General features: G+C 43.3%; 1 protein-coding gene across 8 annotated transcripts in view; it reads right to left on the reverse strand.

Moving 5' to 3' along the window:
• The window catches only part of KIAA1210 (KIAA1210 ortholog), a 61,281-nt gene that overhangs the window by 19,910 nt on the left and 23,261 nt on the right, over positions 1-18,110 (reverse strand). For 6 of the 8 annotated variants that reach the window (XM_035323429.1, XM_035323437.1, XM_035323433.1 and 3 more), the window contains 3 exons: positions 10,051-10,127; positions 4,985-5,156; positions 553-682 (listed from right to left, as the gene is read on the reverse strand). In XM_035323429.1, coding sequence (XP_035179320.1) covers positions 553-682; positions 4,985-5,156; positions 10,051-10,127 — 379 coding nt within the window. Of the gene's footprint in view, positions 1-552; positions 683-4,984; positions 5,157-10,050; positions 10,130-10,346; positions 10,487-15,144; positions 15,281-18,110 lie in introns of those variants that run through there. The other 2 variants (XM_035323435.1, XM_035323436.1) reach the window with 2 other exon arrangements.

The raw sequence follows: 18,110 nt of genomic DNA on the forward strand, positions 1-18,110 counted from the left end.
TTGGAAGAAGGAAATGACCTAGCAGAATACAGCATCCTTTGCTGGCAGAGAGCGGAAGAATAATGATATAAATAAAGCTGTCACTAAGAATGCCCTGACTATCCATCATCACACACACTTACACAGCCCCTGGTGCTAGCATGTTCTGCGAAAACATCACAGCTAGACATTCAAAAAAGAAACGCCTTTATAACGAATAACAGTGTAAGGGACACTCTGCAGTATAAATAGCCTTAATCCAAAAACAGTAGCTATGAAGTAAAGAATAGGAATCCCATTGGAAGAGGACATGCTTATTAAGGAAAGATCCAGCTCACAGACTCTTGGAAACATCTCAGTTGCACATAATGGGACCTGGGCAAGGCTGAAAGCACCAGGACTGCTCAAAGAAACAACTTCCAAGAGGCAGAGCCGATCCAAAAGCAGTCATTCTGTTTGGCTTTGGACACTTAAGTCAACAAAGTATTACAATGCACAGAAGAGGCAGAAGAGAGTTTCCTAGGAGACAGCTAATACAAAGCAGCACCATGAATGAGGGAATGACGTTCTCACCTGCAACGTTTTCACTCTTCCAGGTATGTTTTCCTGAGATGACACGTCCCCTGCCACACCTCCTGGTACAGATTCAAAAATGAAGACGCTGTCATGGGACAAGGCTTTGTTTCCCATGCTTCCTTTGGGCCTGGAAGGAAGGAAGAGTGGTCACTGCACTGCATATAGCTCTCTGAGACTTCACATCACCGTGGTGATCATAAAGAGACTAGGGTGGGATGCATCCCACTTCAGATTTCTGCATGTTAGCTCTCTGAGGTAGTCACTGCTAGCTCCTTCTACACTCAAAAGGGAGGAGGAAGAACATTTCAGGAAGCTGATTGAACAAAAGTGTCTATTGTAGGATGTAAGTAGTACCTGTATTGAACATGTGGCCCAGTCTCTGTGGGCTAGAAAGAGATCCCAAGGTAATTAGGTGCTGCCAACATGTAATTGGGCACTTCCAACCCTCAGGGAAGCCTACCAGCCAGTGGAGGGCCACAGAAGTCCCGTGCCCTCTGTTGGTGGGAATGGGTCAAGATGCAATCTCTGCAGCCTCGTGTTGTCACACCTGCCAAAGGCTGTATTGTTTCTCCCATTCTTGCAAATGACCCCAGAAAATGTAATTCCACTACAGTAACAAATTTGATTCGTATCCTCTTGGGTCCAGCAATAAATACAGTTCTGTTCACCTGTATTATGAACACCACCAGATCCCAAACATATACCAAATAAAGATGGGACAAGTGTCTGAGGCCACAGCTACATAGCCATGGCCAAATTAGAGTGGCCAGGTAAGGTATTACTGCCCTGCTTCTATGTTCACTGGGTGGTTAGCCCAGTGAAGCACAGATGAGTTCCAACTACATCTGTTAATGAAGTTATAATCAACTGAGATTGATTGGAGTTGGTCTGCTAGGCTGTGCAGGGCATATTTTGCACTTGGATAGCATGACAAGGAAGGCTCCAAATCCTTTAGTCACCAAGTTCCACAAGCGTAGGCGCACTGTCTGTACATTAGTTTGTCCAAAAGACCACAAGTATGGCCTCTCTCAGGATTACATTCTGGCACTTAACTGGGAAACAACAGAATACTCATGTTGTTGGCTGCCAGCCTCATAACCTCCAAATTACAAGGATTCTTTGGCTCTGCTGCCTTGCAGGTTACGCCCACTGCTTCTCAAAGTTTCACTCAGGGTAACAGAAGACGATTAGAAACAAAACTTTGACAAGGAAAATCCAGTAAGTCTAACAGCCTTCTGCAAGGAAACCAAACAGAAGGGGGCTCTTACTTGCCTAGCCCCAGATTCTCTCTTTAATTTAGAAGAAAGCCCTGAAAGACAGTTAACTTTGATAATGTAAATATGCCGTATTAAAAAACAACAACAATAAAAAACACAAGTCACTCTTTTTCCTACTGCATCTGCCTCCTGCATCCTGCATACTGTTATGCCAGGTCTCACAGCAGGGCAAAATAGTTTTTCTTTATGTCTGTGTTGTGTCCAAGACAGCCTGAGCTCTTTCTATCGAAGCACAGGTCAGAGTTCATGCTTCCTCTCACAATATGTACTAGTCAGTGTCTGTGATAATTTATAAGACAGCAGTTCTATGCACCAGTAAGCCCTTCTCTTATTTCATCATTAAAGTGAATAAAGCAATCACATGTTTCTTTATGTCAGATTTTGCAGAGCCATTTTCAGCATGAAAGACACTCTACATGGGCAAGACAATAATTTTGCTGCACTCAGTCATTTTCAGCATGAAATACACTGTACATGGGCAGGACATAATAACTTTGCTGCATTCAGAAAGCCAGTGTCACTGAGCTTTTTTTTACCATAATGTATATTTGTTATTAGCTGGCATTTTTATTTTTACTTATTGCATGGAATGCACACGCATTAGGATGTATTAACCTTTTCCATCAGGCATTTCCTCACTTCTTTTACTTGGAATTGTTTAGAAATAAAAGCAGAGGTTTCCTTGTTCTAAGAGTCTGTCAGTATAAGACCTGTTTCTTTCATTCATTCTTTCTTCCTTTTTCTCCCTACGTATACATCATGATGGTTGGACTTGATGATATTGAAGGGGGTTTTTTCCAGCCTAGATGATTCTATTTGCATTTGCAAGAGAATTACTGTACTTTTGCCTGGCAGTGGCAAAAAGAACAATGGATTAAACATACAATTAACTGCAGTTTTAGTACAGATGAGTCTTTTATGTACAAACATACATTCATGTGTAATTCCAGGCAGTGTACTTATATTTGCACTGATGTTTAAGACGCACCGTTAGCTAAACACCCAGATGTTTTAGCTTCCATATTTCCAACGCTAATTTCCCCATACAAATGCTCACTGAGTTCAAATGCAGCAACCCTCAAGCTGCTATGCTTGAGGAAATGGTGGAACTCTCAACACAACGGGCTTTAGCCTTGCCATCAAGGATTTTTTTCCATTTCCATTCAAAGCTCATGCCTCTCAGAAGACAAAGAGGCAGTGGCACGTAATGCTCCCTTGTCCTTCACAGATGACCAATCCCATTGATTCCCTGCAGCACCATGACATCTGAGCACATCCCTTCGGCTTCTGCAAGAAACATTTGGCACACCTGGGGGTTTGTTCTCAGGTTAGTATTCAAAAAAATTAAATCTTAAAAAGATTTTATGATTTAAAAAAAAAAATAAAAAGATGAAGAAGAAGGAATAAAAGAGAACAAGTGCTTCTGCCTCAAGAAAAGCAGCATTGTTTTAGGATTGTCTTTGGTACTCTGTGTGCCAGGAATTGCAGAGTGCCGGGCCTGACTATAAACCATTCAAATCTGTATTTCCAGTGGCTTTCAGGATCAGGTCTTCCAAAAGATTAGGCTGTTCAGTCTCTCTTGGTATCTACAAAGTATGCTCATACCATGCAGAGCCTGGACACGACAGGGTTTTCAAATAGCACAAACATACCCTCTATTTTTTTGCATTGTCCATCCAATCCTATCTCTAAGGGAAAAAACAGAGGGGTTTTACTCACTTCCTGATCTCTGGTCTTACTAAACAGTTTTAAATCACTGGAGGATAGTGCTGAGGTAAACAGCAGTTGGACTTGAAGTAGTTGGTTAAGGGCAAGACAAAAGTGTTCTCAGCCACGTAGCCTCTGGATCTGACAGCTAATTTTAAGCCAGACCCCTCTACGGGCTCTTGGTGTAAGCTCAGCCATTTCTAAGCCTTTCGGACTGGGTTAGCTGAGTCACTGTAATTCCCCTTACTCTAGGGACTGGTTATGTGGTCACTTATTCTGCTGCTGTTAGGCTAATAAACAAAATGAAGAGATTATTGTTTCCTTAAACCCAAATCATTTTAATGATGCAGTGGTATAACAGAGAGAGTGAGGAAAGGTGGGGCAGGGAGGCACGAGAAAGTAACGCCTACAAGAAAGTAACGCCTACAAGTTGCTCCACCAGAAGAAACCAGTAGTGTCCAGCTGCACCTAAGGTCTCATTTGATGATACGCTGCATTTAGCAGCAACATTGATTTCAGCATCTAGTCACCCACTCATGACCTCTGCCAGTGTCCAATGTCCCCTCCAACACAGCACTGCAAACCGCAGGATGTGGCCAGTGTACCATCACATTTAGCTGGTCTGTAGCTCCACAATCCAAGGCCTAAGGTACGCCAAAGAGAAGCCTCAGAAGCTAACAGGGGAGGTGGGGAAGGCTGGAAGCAGCCAAATTACAGGCTGCAAGGTACCGATCCATGACACCCCTTGTGAGGGACAACCACGTTCAGAGGGTTGTCCCATGCTAGATACAGAATAGTTTCTATTACACCATCTGAAAAAAGGACAAGTCTCAGAACTGACACCGTTCAGGGACCTGAGAATTGTTCTGCACACACCCTGAGGACTGGCAAACTTCACTCGTGCTCAGCCCTTCAGGGCAACTGACACAAAACTCAAGGCCTTCTGTTGTTCTCTATACAGAAATGGTAGCGTAAGAAAGTTAAACTAAGCAGAAATCTCATTCTGAGATCACAAACGCTTTCCTTCCCTTCTCCCAACCATAACAGAGAGCAGCATTTATGCTAAAAAATAGCAACTCAACTTTACAATTATTCTCTGTACTAGTGGTACTCAATCATCCTTCCTTGTAAAGCTGCTGCTGATCAGATGTTCCAGGACAGATTTCAAAAGCTAAAACCAATCAAAACAATCTGGGCTATCTGCAGTTTTACAGACGAGGAGGTTGGATCACCCCTGCCCCTGGCTGCCCTCCCCCTCCTCTCCACCATGGCTTTGGAAGCACATAGCAAAGAAAGAGGAAATTCCTGGAATTCCTTCATCAGCATTAGGGCTTGTTTTGCACAAACTTGGACAGAGGTTGCTCCTAAGGGGCCAACCCGTGCTTTCATCCCATTGCAGCAAGAGATCTGCTCTTATTTATTTATTTCCTTCCCCGCCAGCTTACCCAGCCTCCTTCGGTGAATGAAGTGCATTAGCCTCGTCGAGCACAGAGATGCTGACATCGCTGCTGGACTGGCTAGGTTTTAAATTACTCTCCCCCCTGGGAGGTGGAGGCTCTTTCCTTTTCTTCTTGGCAAAGAAGTTCTTGAAAGTCTGAAATTTGGATTTTTTCTTTCCTGCAACATGAGAAAAATGAAAATTTATGGAACTTGGAGGTGTTGCTTAGCTTGGAGAATGTTTTCCTTTTAAATTTTGAAAGAAGCCTATGGACTGCCACAAGCAGGAGCAGCCCATTGAGTTCTAGTCAGCTGCTTTGTAAATAATTCAGTGCTCAAGTCTTGTGAAAGGTGAAGCCACAGTTCTTAGATGAGCTGCCTATGAAGCAACACTGGCAGTAAGCTGACAATGGTGGTGCCTACTTAGGTTCTAGTTTAGGAAAAATACACAGAGAATGTATCACAACTGAAAAGTGATCATGCAAATCATACTCAATATTTTTTCAATAAAACAACTAACATTTAAAAGTCTTTAAATGTTTCATTTAGCTTGGTTTACTTCTGCTTTTTTTTTATTCAGGGCTGTAAGGAAACAAAAAGATTAAAACTGGCAAAGGAATCTATAAACCCTAAAACCAAAAGATCTGTTTCCACACTAAATTAGTGCCCCAAACTAAAATCAACAGCTCCTCAAAGGTCAATGGAGCAAGCTTAAATTAAGACATTCCCCTGTAGAACACGAAACCCCCAAACATAGCAACCCTAAGAACATGATTAGAAAACTGCTAAGCTGACTTCACATTTTCCATTGTCCAAACGAAAAGAAATACAAAAACAGAATAGACCATAAGAAACATAATTGACTTCTTTCATTTTTAATAGCCTTAGATACTTTAGCATTCTTATTTATATTTTCTTTCAGCACACAAGAGCTGTGTTTTGTCACTGACTCTTACATTGAGGGGTCATTTTGGGGTGGTTTGGGCCAAGCTATTGTACTGACCCCCGTGATTGACTTAAATAAATATGCAGAGCAATAACATCACTGCATATCAGAGCCAAATTCATTGTTCAATTAATACTTTACAGCAGTTGGCATAATAAATGCTCACAGCTGGAGGATTCCTTAATAAGCAAGGCATTCTTTCCATGCAGTTATTGTCTTCTCCCAGCAATGATTTAGTCGGCAATGCTCTGCCTCAACGTGTGCCCTGTGTGTGTAGGGATTTCTGCCAACAAGCCTTATCTGGGCTGAAACTGTGCCACCGCACAGCTGCATCATGCATCAGACAGTAGGCACTTTGAGAAGTAAACAATGACACCGAGACCTGCTCACCCTGTCTCCTCCCAGCTCTCAAGACCAGTGCCAGCAGCACGCATCAGGACATACAAGGATGCTGCTACACCGACCGGCACGGCCTGACGAAATGGCACCTCTCTGCAGAGTGGTAACTGCCAAGCAAGACCTGCACTCTGCTTTTCCAGTGATGTGGGCTGTCAGTGGGACCAAGCTATCTTTCCAACAATTTAGTGTAAAACGATCAACGGATTTCCACTCACCTAAATAACAATGAGATGTGGTGCTCCTATGGAGGGTTTATCAGCAGAAGATCTCAAAAAGCTGCGTATCAGGCCGTAAGTGAATTATGTAGTCTCAGAAAACAAAGGATAAATTGTCTCCCTTGGATGCCAGAGCTGAGCCCAAAGTTTTAGAGCTGTTAAGACTCTGTCATGGGGCTCAATGAGTTTCACACTGGGCCCAGAGAGAAGATGGTAAGAAAAGACAGGTCACACAGCAATCAGAAGAGCACAGTGCCTCCCAACAAAAAAAAAGTGTGTTGACTAAGACTTTAGAGAGTCTTTAGAAATGCCTCTTTACCATTACTACCATTCACATCAGCACCTAGACAACCTACATGGTATTCTCCTGGCAAACTGGACAAAGCAGAATTGGATTATATTAGATTAGCAAAATGAAATATTAAAATGAAGCAGCACCCCAAAATTATCAATCCATCAGTCTGCTAGCACACTCCAGTGACTCAAAGAACAAAATGGCAGCTCTGCTGCATGCAGAGATCTTTGCAACTTAAAGGCAGTCTGAATGAAAAATAAGGGCATTGCCAGCTACAGTGGACAGCTGTCAGTGACGATAAGGAAGTTTGATTCTAGTCAAGTATTACCGATGAGCATAATTAGATGCTAATATTTCCAGAAGAACCAGGATAATGTTAAAAAAAAAAAAAAAAAAAAAAAAAAAAGAAAGAAAGAAAAAGTGGTCCTAAGGACAGCTAAGTCCTTAGACACAAGTCCTTCCACAAAGGAGAACATTACCAGGGTACTACTCCAAATACTTGCTTAGATCAGAGGTGGTGCTAACTTTAGAATGGAGCCTATGGAAAAGGTTCACAAACACAGCCAATTAGTAAACCTCAGCTAGCACAGGACAATACTTGGGAATTGTGAACAGCGAGATCTCTGTTACTTCAAAACCTTCTCTAGCCTCTGATTTATTTCTGATGTGCAGGGCACATCCCTTCCAGCAATAATTCATCTTCAGCTGCACTCTGCTCAGCTGCATGCCTTCAGCTGCTTCAGATGAATGAGAAATACTAATTTTCCCCCCAACTCCAGGAGATGGACACTTGCCATGTTATTACGCAAAGAAGATAAAATCACCCCTAGACCCTTTGTGCTGCATGTAGATGAAAACTGTGGGGCTGCTCGGCGTCAGAGCATTTGACAATAAAGGCACAGCTCAGAAAGATGGTGTTCAAATCAGATTCCTGCTGCAAACACTTTGTGCTGCTGGTTGTGCACACTGCTAAAGGGATGCCACATTTCATTTAGAGGTGTCTACATTTCAGAGCACTGTGAAGTAGCCCAACATATCATTAAATTGGTACCGTGCTCTATGATAAGTGAACTTACTGAATAATGTGCAAGAGGATCTTATGACTTAAAATGGAAAAAAGCTGTTGCATAACAAAAGCTAGTCAAAACAAGGGGAGAAAATCCAAGATCAGACAACTGCCTATTCCCCATTCACCCACTGATGAATAATGATTCATGATCTTTAAATGTTTACAGTTGTCAATATTCAATTAAGACAATAAAAACAAAATATGAATTTAAAGTCTACTGCCCTAAAAAGCAAAGGTCCTCCCCAAAATGAACTCTAACAATTTAGCCCATTATAAGAGAAAAGGAGCAGGAATAAGCATTTGTTTGTTTCTGTAAAGTTCATTTATTCTGTATTTTTTACTGTTCGTGTATTGCCTATTTCATGGTTTCTCCTGTGCACTGAGAAAATTAATGCTCTTTTTGCTCACTGTATAGCTCTTCCCTACAACATAGAAGAGAGAAAGATACTTTTACCAGTGCAAAATTGAGACTGTAAAAGCAGAGGGAATATCTGATTTAGAAGCTCAATTATCATATTTAAATCAAACAGATCATTTAGGGATATTCTATGCTCTGTCTTCTAAGGTACACTCAGGAGGTACTTCCATTTTTTTCTTCAGCACCAACAACTAGCTATTTTCATGAATAAAAATACAGGATTAAAAAAAAAAAAAAAAAGACAAGGTTCTCAAAAAAAATACCATGATTCTAGCTTCATAAAAAATACTCAAGGCTGCCAGACAGGCAATAAACTCATGAAATTTAGCAAGGCTCACACTGGGCACTGAGAGATTTTGGACAATTACCTTGTCACTACCACTAAGAAGAACCAGCGTGCAGTGGAAACTCTACAACTAGTCAGAAAATAACCTTACCCCCAAGAAATAAATCTAATTTACTAGACTGTGAAGAGTGGGAATTTTAGCCGCCTAAAGTCCTTCCGTTATAAGCCACTAAAAAGAGGAAGAGGTGATGCAATCCTACCTTACATGGGAAATAAACGAAGGAACTTCCAAAAATTAAAACAACAGAACAAGATAGGTTTTTCCAGGTCTGGTCAAGCGTTTCTTGACTATCTCAGTAATAGTGCAGCAGATTTTAACTTCTTAAAAGTTTGGTTCAGTAAAAACTAGAAAGACAGTTAGAGACAGAAATATTCTTGGTCTTTTTTCGAGCCAACACTTAAGTCAGCAAGTCATCTCCTGCCTTCCTTGTCACCAGGGTCAGAATTTGTTCCATTTTCTGAACGTTCTCCAAACCTGAGCACGAAACTTGCACATGTGGGTTTCACACAAGGTCACAAGTAGCACTGGACAGTGTCATCAACTAGGTTATAAATTCAGGAAACCAGCCACTACTGGGCATCCATCACCCCTTCCTTCACCACTATCCATCTGCCACACAGGGTTCAACTAAAGTCGCTTTGCCATTTGATTCTCTCCTGTACTGGTATTCTGGTGGTGGCAAATCTATTTCTAAAGGAAAAAGAGAGCCAGTCATTGAAACACTGGAACGTTGGAGATGACTGTGAAACATTAGCCAAAAAAATCAACTGGTATGACAGCCACTTCTGAAACTCTTCAGCTATTGTGGTATTCTTCATACTCACTTAGCTCCTTAGGAAAAGTCTGAATGCTGGCAAAAGGGATTTGCTTTAATTAACACAGCTCTGGCATAAGTAACATATTTTCCTTTCTTGTCTATTATTCCATTCCCTCATGGCTGTTTGCATCAGCCCATGCCACTAGATGAAAGAATAAGTAACAAATTGTTGTCTGTGGCCAGAAGCAGAGAATAAAGCTGCAGCAGGGGCACTCACAGCTCCCACAGGCAGAGGCTAATACAACAGTTGGTTAACATGCTCTGCCCCCAGCTCCGTGGCATCCACCAAAGCAGGCAAGACTAGCAGCTATTCAAGCTCTTATGTCCTGTTTTTTTTTGTTTTTTTTTTGAAAATCCAAGGCAGATTCAGAAAATACTAGACTCCATCACATTATGATCCTCCAGTACTGCACACTAAAGGTCCTTTCCATAATATTACCAGCTGACAAAGCCACACAGAAAAAAAAAACAAACCTGCAAAACAAGTCACCAAAGATGTTTCCCCCAACTTTAAAAAAATAAACCTTGACTTCCAAATCAGCTCCACATTTGGAGAACTACTGCTTACCTGCACACTCTTCAACAGCCTCTCCTGTTTCAGGTGACTGTATGACGTCTGCTGGCCCCGTAGCCATGATGTAGTCACTGAAATAGAGATGAAAGCATTGGTTAAATTTTAGTCCACCTTCCCAGAAGATTATGATCCCACCCCTGCAGCTGGGAAACTGCATTCCCAAATGCTCATCACAAACAGAGCTTGCACACTTGTTTTGCACCTGAGCCACAGAACTTTTCCACATTTTTCAGTGACACTTATTTCTCCAGCCAAAACTAATAAAACAGTCTTACTTCGTGCCAGTAGCTCTCTCTTTTTAGGAATCCAGGATCAAAGTCTGTATTAAATGAAAACGTGACCTGCAAGGATCGTAATGCTTCCCAGCCTCAGAATAATGAATCTCTATGCACACTCTTTGCTACAGACTGACAGTTCCATGCTACTGTAAAAAACATTTTAAATAAGAGCTTTGCTGCCAAGGGTTCATGTATTATTGTCCTTAGAGCAGGCACCAGGCTAGCCTGTCAGCATTATTAAAATTAGTTAAGCATCAGCACTGAACCGTCATTCTGGGCTATGCTGCATTTGTGGAAACCAATAGATCAAATTTATTTTGGTTCCAGTGCAATCAGCTTTTAGCCACAAGCCTTGAAACCTTATCGCAAGCAGGGCTATTGATCAACCACATTAGCTGATGGCATCATCTTCCTCCCCGATGAAAACAAAAGTTCAGTCTAGTTTTAAGATCATTCAATGCTAACTGGCTCCACTTGGTATTTTCCAAGGCTCCTAAATGGGTGTCTGTCGGAAACAAAGGGATTAGGCAGCAGACTGCAAGAGTTACAGTACAAATGTCAAGCAACAATGGAAACGTGACAGTTTAGCATGGCAGCTCATAAATACTGTCCTTTGTTAGAGGAGATATCCAAGTGATACATTTACATAGTTAGCAGTTCCAATATGCTGTGTCAGGTCTTAAAGGGTAAGAAATCTTCACAAAGAAATGAAAATACCCCCACAAGCAAATGAAAATACCCCCACAAGCAAATGAAAATACCCCCACAAGCAAATCCTGCCCCCTTTTCACACAGACATGGTCTATTTTCCACCTCAAGAGGTACAATACTGCTAAGTTACATAACCTAGGTGCCTATTTGGCCAGTCAGCAAACTCTTGTATTCCTTCTGTATCAGCCACACCTATAATCCGTTGTGGCAAAGAGCACCAGTACTTCCCTGAGCCCCTGGACAGCCCAAGTCCTCAGATAACCTTAAAAGAGAAGGTGTGCAGAGGAAATGGGACTGTCAAAAAAAAAAAAAAAAAAAAAAAAAAGGCAGCAGGCTATGAAGGAAAAAGGCAGGGCTCCTGAAAAAAAGGCAGACAGAGGAAGCGTGCCCTGTACTACCTGCTGCCATGCTGCTGACCTCTGGGTAGAAACGGAGCAGGGGGACTGCAGTTTTCTTCTGGTTTAACTCATCTGGAGGCAGTGAACACAGGAGTGCGTTAACACGCTGTACTTCCAAACAATCTCATCTCACCCTGCAAAAAAGTCATTGCAGGGACCAGGACTGATTGTGCCTTTGCTAAATAAGATGCACAGAGGTTTGAAACAATTGGTTTTGAAACAATTGTTAGACAACATGCAGAAGCAACAAAAAGTAAGACTTTTAAGATTTTCCCTTTTGGATGATCACAACCATTCAACATTTCTTCTTTTCTATTCAGGTCTCATCAATTATCCATGGAAATGTCTGCATTTCCTGCAAATTTAGATTAAAGTGGTCATCAGCAGACTTTCTCATAGATTCTCTGTATTAAGAAGAAATTTGGACCTGTTTTTTCCCCTCAACTTTATAGACAATGTATATTGTTAGATTTATCCTCAGGGAAAGAGAAATGCATTTGAAATAAAACATTAAGAAAGTGCTCAGCACATTTACAAGGACAAACTCGCTAGTCCCCAGACTTGCGCTTATTTTCCCAGACTGTGAGTGGGACTGACTTTTGGGCTCATTTACACCTCTAGCTTCTGCTATGCTCACCTTCAAGAGAATGAAAGCAAGGCAAAACGCTGATTTCAGATCCATCTTTGTTTTTGCTGGCTCTACGTTTATTTAAATTACTCCATCATCTCAGCTGCTCACTCAGAATCCCTCCAGTCCTTGGAGATACTTTGACTGCTGTGTTTATTACAACTGCAAGCATTTATTTCCATTTGGTGTATCTTTTATACAAGTAGAACTATAATTGCAAAGCAGTTCAGCTCCGAGGCAGTCTCTTTACAGTCAAATCAGCTCCTGCATTAACTCAATTTTATAGCTGAGTTCTCTGGGGCATATGGAGGTCAAGTGTCAATTGCGAGGGTGCATCACGAGTCTGCAACCGTGCCCCCATTTAGGACCTAAAGCTCTAAGTTAACAAGCACTGAAATAACAAGAAAAAAATGTTTACAGCAAAGTGTAAATTCCATCATTAAAAGCCTGATGACATACCTGAAGGAAAGTTAGCATTGAGATAACATAGAGGCTTCAAATTCTGGTAGCACTCTGCTTTATTTTACAAGAGAAAAGCTAGCAAAAGTTCTAGGCACCAAACCCTAGCCTGAGGATTAATGTAGTAGAGAGAATGAGGACAAAACCTCATCAATACAAACACATGTGAGTGCACAGGCATTAACGGATCGAACCCTCAGACATCCACCACTTCCAGCCCTTAATGACAGCTGACAGACGCAGCGCTGCGCGTGGTCAGGATGTATCGATACCGCACACCCAGCTCAATCAGCTGTACTCACCACGTGCACCCCACAAGTTCCCCCAGAGCACTGCACCATGAGACAAAATTTTAAACAGATGCTGTATGCACATCGATTTTTAGTGATAAAGTATCAGATGAAATAAGTGGCCTTTTGGAGAAGCATTTCCAAGGCTCGGCATGCCAGCAGATGCTAGAGGACAGCTGGGAGAAGGCATGCACCAAGGGATGAAGCAGGCTCTCTCCTCGGTGGCAGCAGTCACAGCAGAGCAGTGATGGAACTGTCAAGCATTTTAAAGGCATATGTGTATTTTAAAGGCATAGAGCTCCCACAGCTTAAGGCTTTCCTTATGTTCAAAGGAGGCAACAGGACCTAGTTAGCAATCACTGCTACACTGATGTGGTTTATGGTCTAGATCTGGGCTCCCTGCTACCCATGCACAACTGCCATTAATAACCCTGCTGAGTTGCATTCTCCCGGAGTTCTTCAGCTCATTAGGAGAACTCTTAAGTCCTAAAAGAAAACACTCTCCAGCAACAGGAGAAACAGCCTTGTCTCTCTGTTACAATCTGGGGCAACCAGACAGATATTTGGAGTGCTCTACAGGAAGGCAGTGGCTGGGCAGAAGAAATGCAAAGCCAGGGAAGTGTCTGACCACTCCCTTTTCCCAGCTAAGTACATTACCTGAATAAGTGTATCACATGTGGGAAACATGCTAACAGCAAAGACAACTCCCTTCCCTCCTTGGTTTGTGTATTGAAGGACTTTAGGGAAGTTAACATTGTACAGGGCTCAAGTTTCCCACATTTGACAAAGGCCCAAGACAAACAGACATGCTTTCTGCTCAGCCTCACAAAAGAGACACAGCCTCCTTGCTGTCTCTGCGTCAGACCAAAGAGATGGAGACCGCACAACAAGCAGGCTCCTACCCCAGCTTCTGGTGTTTCTTCAGTTCAGTCCCATGCCTCTGAACAAGCCTTCTGGCAGGTCTTACAAGAGAGATCAAAGGAGATGCTGACCCCTGAATAGCCTCCTTCCAAACAAATAAAGGCTTGAGAAAATAAGGACTCAACACCACCAGGCGCTGCATTCATTCAGTATCTTCATACCCTAAAGGAGACAGACAAGAGAAACAGCCACGAGAAAGAGGTGGCACTTCGACCTGGAGCTTTTAAAGACTGATTTCCTCCAGGCTACAAAAAACAAGCTTGTGCTCAAATTTCTGGACACACACTTTGCACAGCAAGACAGACAGCACTGGGAAATGCATGCCCCTCACCTGTCCTGCAGGCCACCAGCCCGCAGCCAGCATCCCCAACACACCTGGACCTGCAGCAGGACCTCAGGAAAAGCCCCCTGTCTGTCATGAGCATAGAGCTTCATAAAAACACGGGATACAGGATGGTTTAGTATTCACATTACATTCTTCAGCTGAAGGTGACAGGTTAAATTGTTACTCTGTCTTATTAAGGCACGTTGGAGGACTTTGTTCTGTCAAAATGAGCTTGATTGCTTCCTCCCTGGGAAACGCTACAGGCTAGCCACGGACTTGGCAACCCACTGACAGTAAGGGAAGCAAAATTGTCTTTGGTTTACCCTCAGCAACCCCACTGAACAGACTCTCAATCACAACACAACAGCAGAGCCAGCGAGGTTTCTATTCAATTTTCACATCCCTTGAGCCCATCACCAACTCCTCAAAGCTCCCGTCGCTCTCTGTGCAAAAAGCCGAGCAAACTGCTCTTCAGGGTCCCCGTTCAGGGAACAGGCTGAATGGTGTGGGATCCCACAACCAACCGGGCTCAAACAGGGTCCTGCCCAACATGACAGTGGAACTGGGACCCAACCTCACACAGCCTTTCCCATTGAATTCTCTTTAGAGTTTCTAGGACGAAGTGCCCCCAGTTTTGACCAGATGGATGTTTTTGCCAGACCCTAGCTGGTCTGAGCCTAGCCCAGCCATGGCTGTTTCAAGCAGGCATAACAGAACGGCACAAACAGCAGCTTACATGTGGCCTCTTGCTGCCACCTCCACTGATAACAGGGAGGGGTGGGGAAGAAGTTTACAACGTTAATGAGTACTGATCCTGTAATTTCTATGGGAAGAAGAGCTTAGGAAAGTTTAAGGCCATTTTCGAAGGACCACAAATCAGGAAGCCTAGATAAGCAACTTGTCAGTATTTAGTATCAATAAAAATGCTCTCCGAGGAACAAGTAGGGGTCATAATTCCCCACAGCATCAGAAAACACTCAGCTGCTACCCTTGAAGAGATATCCAGAGCAAACAACTTTTCACATAAAGAGATCTACAGCCAGCTTTCACACTTTGCATTCAGACAACACCCCCTCACCGTGCTCGGTCCCCGGACCCGGGCTTCACAGGGAAGGCTTGGCAGAAGACAGGACCCAGTGTGTTGAACTCTTTTTACCTACAGTCTCCTTTGGGAAGCCTCTGTCTGACTGATTCTGAAGGATTTCTGCTATTCAGCAGTGCATTATGTGCTGCCCTCCCAGTGAGTGTGTGTGTAACACTAATGGAAAGCAGCTGGTGGGCTGAAGCTGAGTTAAAAAAAATAAAAAAGGAGCAGAAGGAAATGCCTTTCATACAGTCACACGGGCTCAGTCTGTAATTGTGTGAGAAGCCAAAAGGATAAGAAGGGGGAAGGGCAAATGAGACAAAAAAAATATTTGTAAGCTACTGTAGAAAACAGAGTAGAAATGCACTCCGCAGCATACATACGTGGACCTGTGTGAGCTTAAAGCTGGGGCAGGTACAGCTGAGCACTGCTGGTTTGTATTCAGCTCGGGATGCCCAGCTGAAGTCTGAGCAGCCCCACTCTGCAATGGCTGGCACCCACACCAGACACTGACCTGTCTAGGGCATGCCCTCATGCTCCCAATTACTCTGCAGAGCTTATTAGCACAACCTCGTGCTGCTGCTGTCAGTGCAGGGATCACTATTGCAAGCCTGCATCAGCACAGACAGCAGAATAGCCACCTGTTTGCCAAAAACTAAGTGCTTCTGAACAGCCCTTCTCTGACAGTAATTTACAGCATAATTTTTCCAGTACATTTTCTGGTCTGTACAAATCAGGAGAAACGCAAGAGAACTTTGCTCAAATCAAGACTGGCACTAACACAGTCATGAACTAAGTACACACAAGAGCTCAGCCAACGTTTTGGGCCCAGACTGCCTCTATTGTAAAGGAATGTACATTAACTGACCCAGCTGAATTGCACCATTTGGCACCAATGTAGGAATAAGTCAGTGCTTTTCCCATGTAGTAATTCTTCTTTACACTACCACACTGGGGAAGTTTCAGGAAACAGCTGGAATGAGGATCTTCTTCCACTCTTCCTAACAAGAAGCAATAGAAGCAGCAGTCATCCAGCAACGGTACGAGGAACCAGCACATTGCCAGCAGCAGGAGACTCCCTCAGATCCACTTGACATGGATACAGCTGGCGAACTGGGGAGGGAAGGGGAACACGCACTTAACATCAATACAGACGTAACCAAAGGCAGTTAGGGAGTTACACCAGAAAGCCCTGCTGCCTTTGGAAACAGCTCCATGAGCAGAGCAGCAGGAAACCTCCAGCCACTATCACTGAAGAGCAGGCATGCCTTATGCTAGCAGAGTCAAGAAGCTGGAATCAAGTACAGGAATAAAAGGCAAGCTGACTATCGCTGCCTCTGTCACTGGAGTCCAGGGCAAATGGCAGGGCTGCCAACAGTAGCTAAAACGTTTATCACTCAGCCTTGAGTTTCTTTGCCTGTGGAATCATGATGGTCACGCTGAATGCCTGGAAAGCTTAACAAGCAAACGCTGCCTCTGCTACAGGAGACCAGCACGCTGGGACCTTACCGATTGACTCTGCTACCAGGTGCTACCACTACAGATAAGTTACAGAAATCATAAAATTTCACAAGAGCGGGCTGCATTTCTGCTGTGTTCCTGTATTTGAATCCTGCTCTGGTCCCCAAGATGTTCACGAGGAATCATTACATCCTAGGACTGAAAGAGTTTGGTGGAAAAAATAACAAATTAAGTTGTCTGAATATTGCAGGGAAAATGAGGCTGAAACAATAGCCATCTGAATGCCAGAACTGAAACGTGGGACTTGAAGCTACATCTGAAGCTTATTTATTTATTTTTCAAAGACTGTCCCTTATCCCTCGTTTTGTTGGATAAAGAACAGCCTAAGGATGGGAAAAAGTTAAAAAATAAAAAAATAATAATCTTTAGGTAGATCAAACTCCCCAGAACACGTTGCTTCCAAGACATGTCAATAAAGACATTTAATGCCCAGGAATTGAACGTACGCTAAAAAAGAAACAAACAAACAACAAAAAAACTAGTGACAGAAATTTCCAGGGCTGACTGTGTCACAAATGTTCACTCCAAGGATTAAACTCTTACAAACAGCCAGACATCTTTTGGCTATACAAGAGAGCAAATAAAATGCAGGCTTTGTGGTCTCAGAGGCTGCCTTTGGCAGGAAGGTCAGGAAATCTCTTAATGTGAAGTCCCCAAACCTAGCCAGGGCAACATCTACTGGCTGTACACACGCGAAAATAAAAACAAGGCCAGTTCCCTCTTATGCTGAAATAAACTGCATCTGGCTGGCTAAACCCCGTGAGCTCCCACTGTTTCTGGAATTCAGACCCCATTTTGGCTGCTGATCTTAGCCAGAGCCAAAGGAAGGCCTGGGGCTGCTTCCACGCTTGCAAAAGGAGCTCTTCTGGAGCTCTGTGGGGAGTCTGAGGGTCTCCCTGCATTTGATCTCATGTAAATCTTCTCCTGTCCCTGCTCCTTCCTCCTGGCAGCATTCCCTGCAGCCCAAGTTAGGCACCTTCCGAGGCACACTGTCTTGAAGGACAGGAGAATTGTGAGAGCCAAGGGAGGTCATGCATGTGCTTGAAGCAGTCCCTGAGCCACGTGTGTCCCCAGGCTATCTACTGGCTTTTCCCTTTTATATGAGCAGCCACTACAAAGGGATCCTACTTCTCCTAGGCTGCAGCCACAAACACCCCTCCACAACAAGACCATCTGAGCCAGCGCTGGTTCGCACCAATGGAGCATCAAGTGCATTGGGCTGTTTTGAAAAAGGTGGTAGCATCAGGGAGCAGAGAGGGGACAAAACAGCAGAAAATCCCAGGAGGGGGACACCAAGGGCCACAAGAAGGGGTACTGACAAGAGGATGTCACGGAAAAAAAACAACAGGCGGGGACAGACATTCTGTAAGGTCTTAACAGGCAAAGTTCTGCAAGGAAGGAAGTAATGAAAAGATTTTCATTTTTTGAAGCAACACAGT

The sequence above is a fragment of the Oxyura jamaicensis genome, chromosome 4 (assembly GCF_011077185.1).
Source record: "Oxyura jamaicensis isolate SHBP4307 breed ruddy duck chromosome 4, BPBGC_Ojam_1.0, whole genome shotgun sequence".
NCBI lineage: Eukaryota > Metazoa > Chordata > Aves > Anseriformes > Anatidae > Oxyura > Oxyura jamaicensis.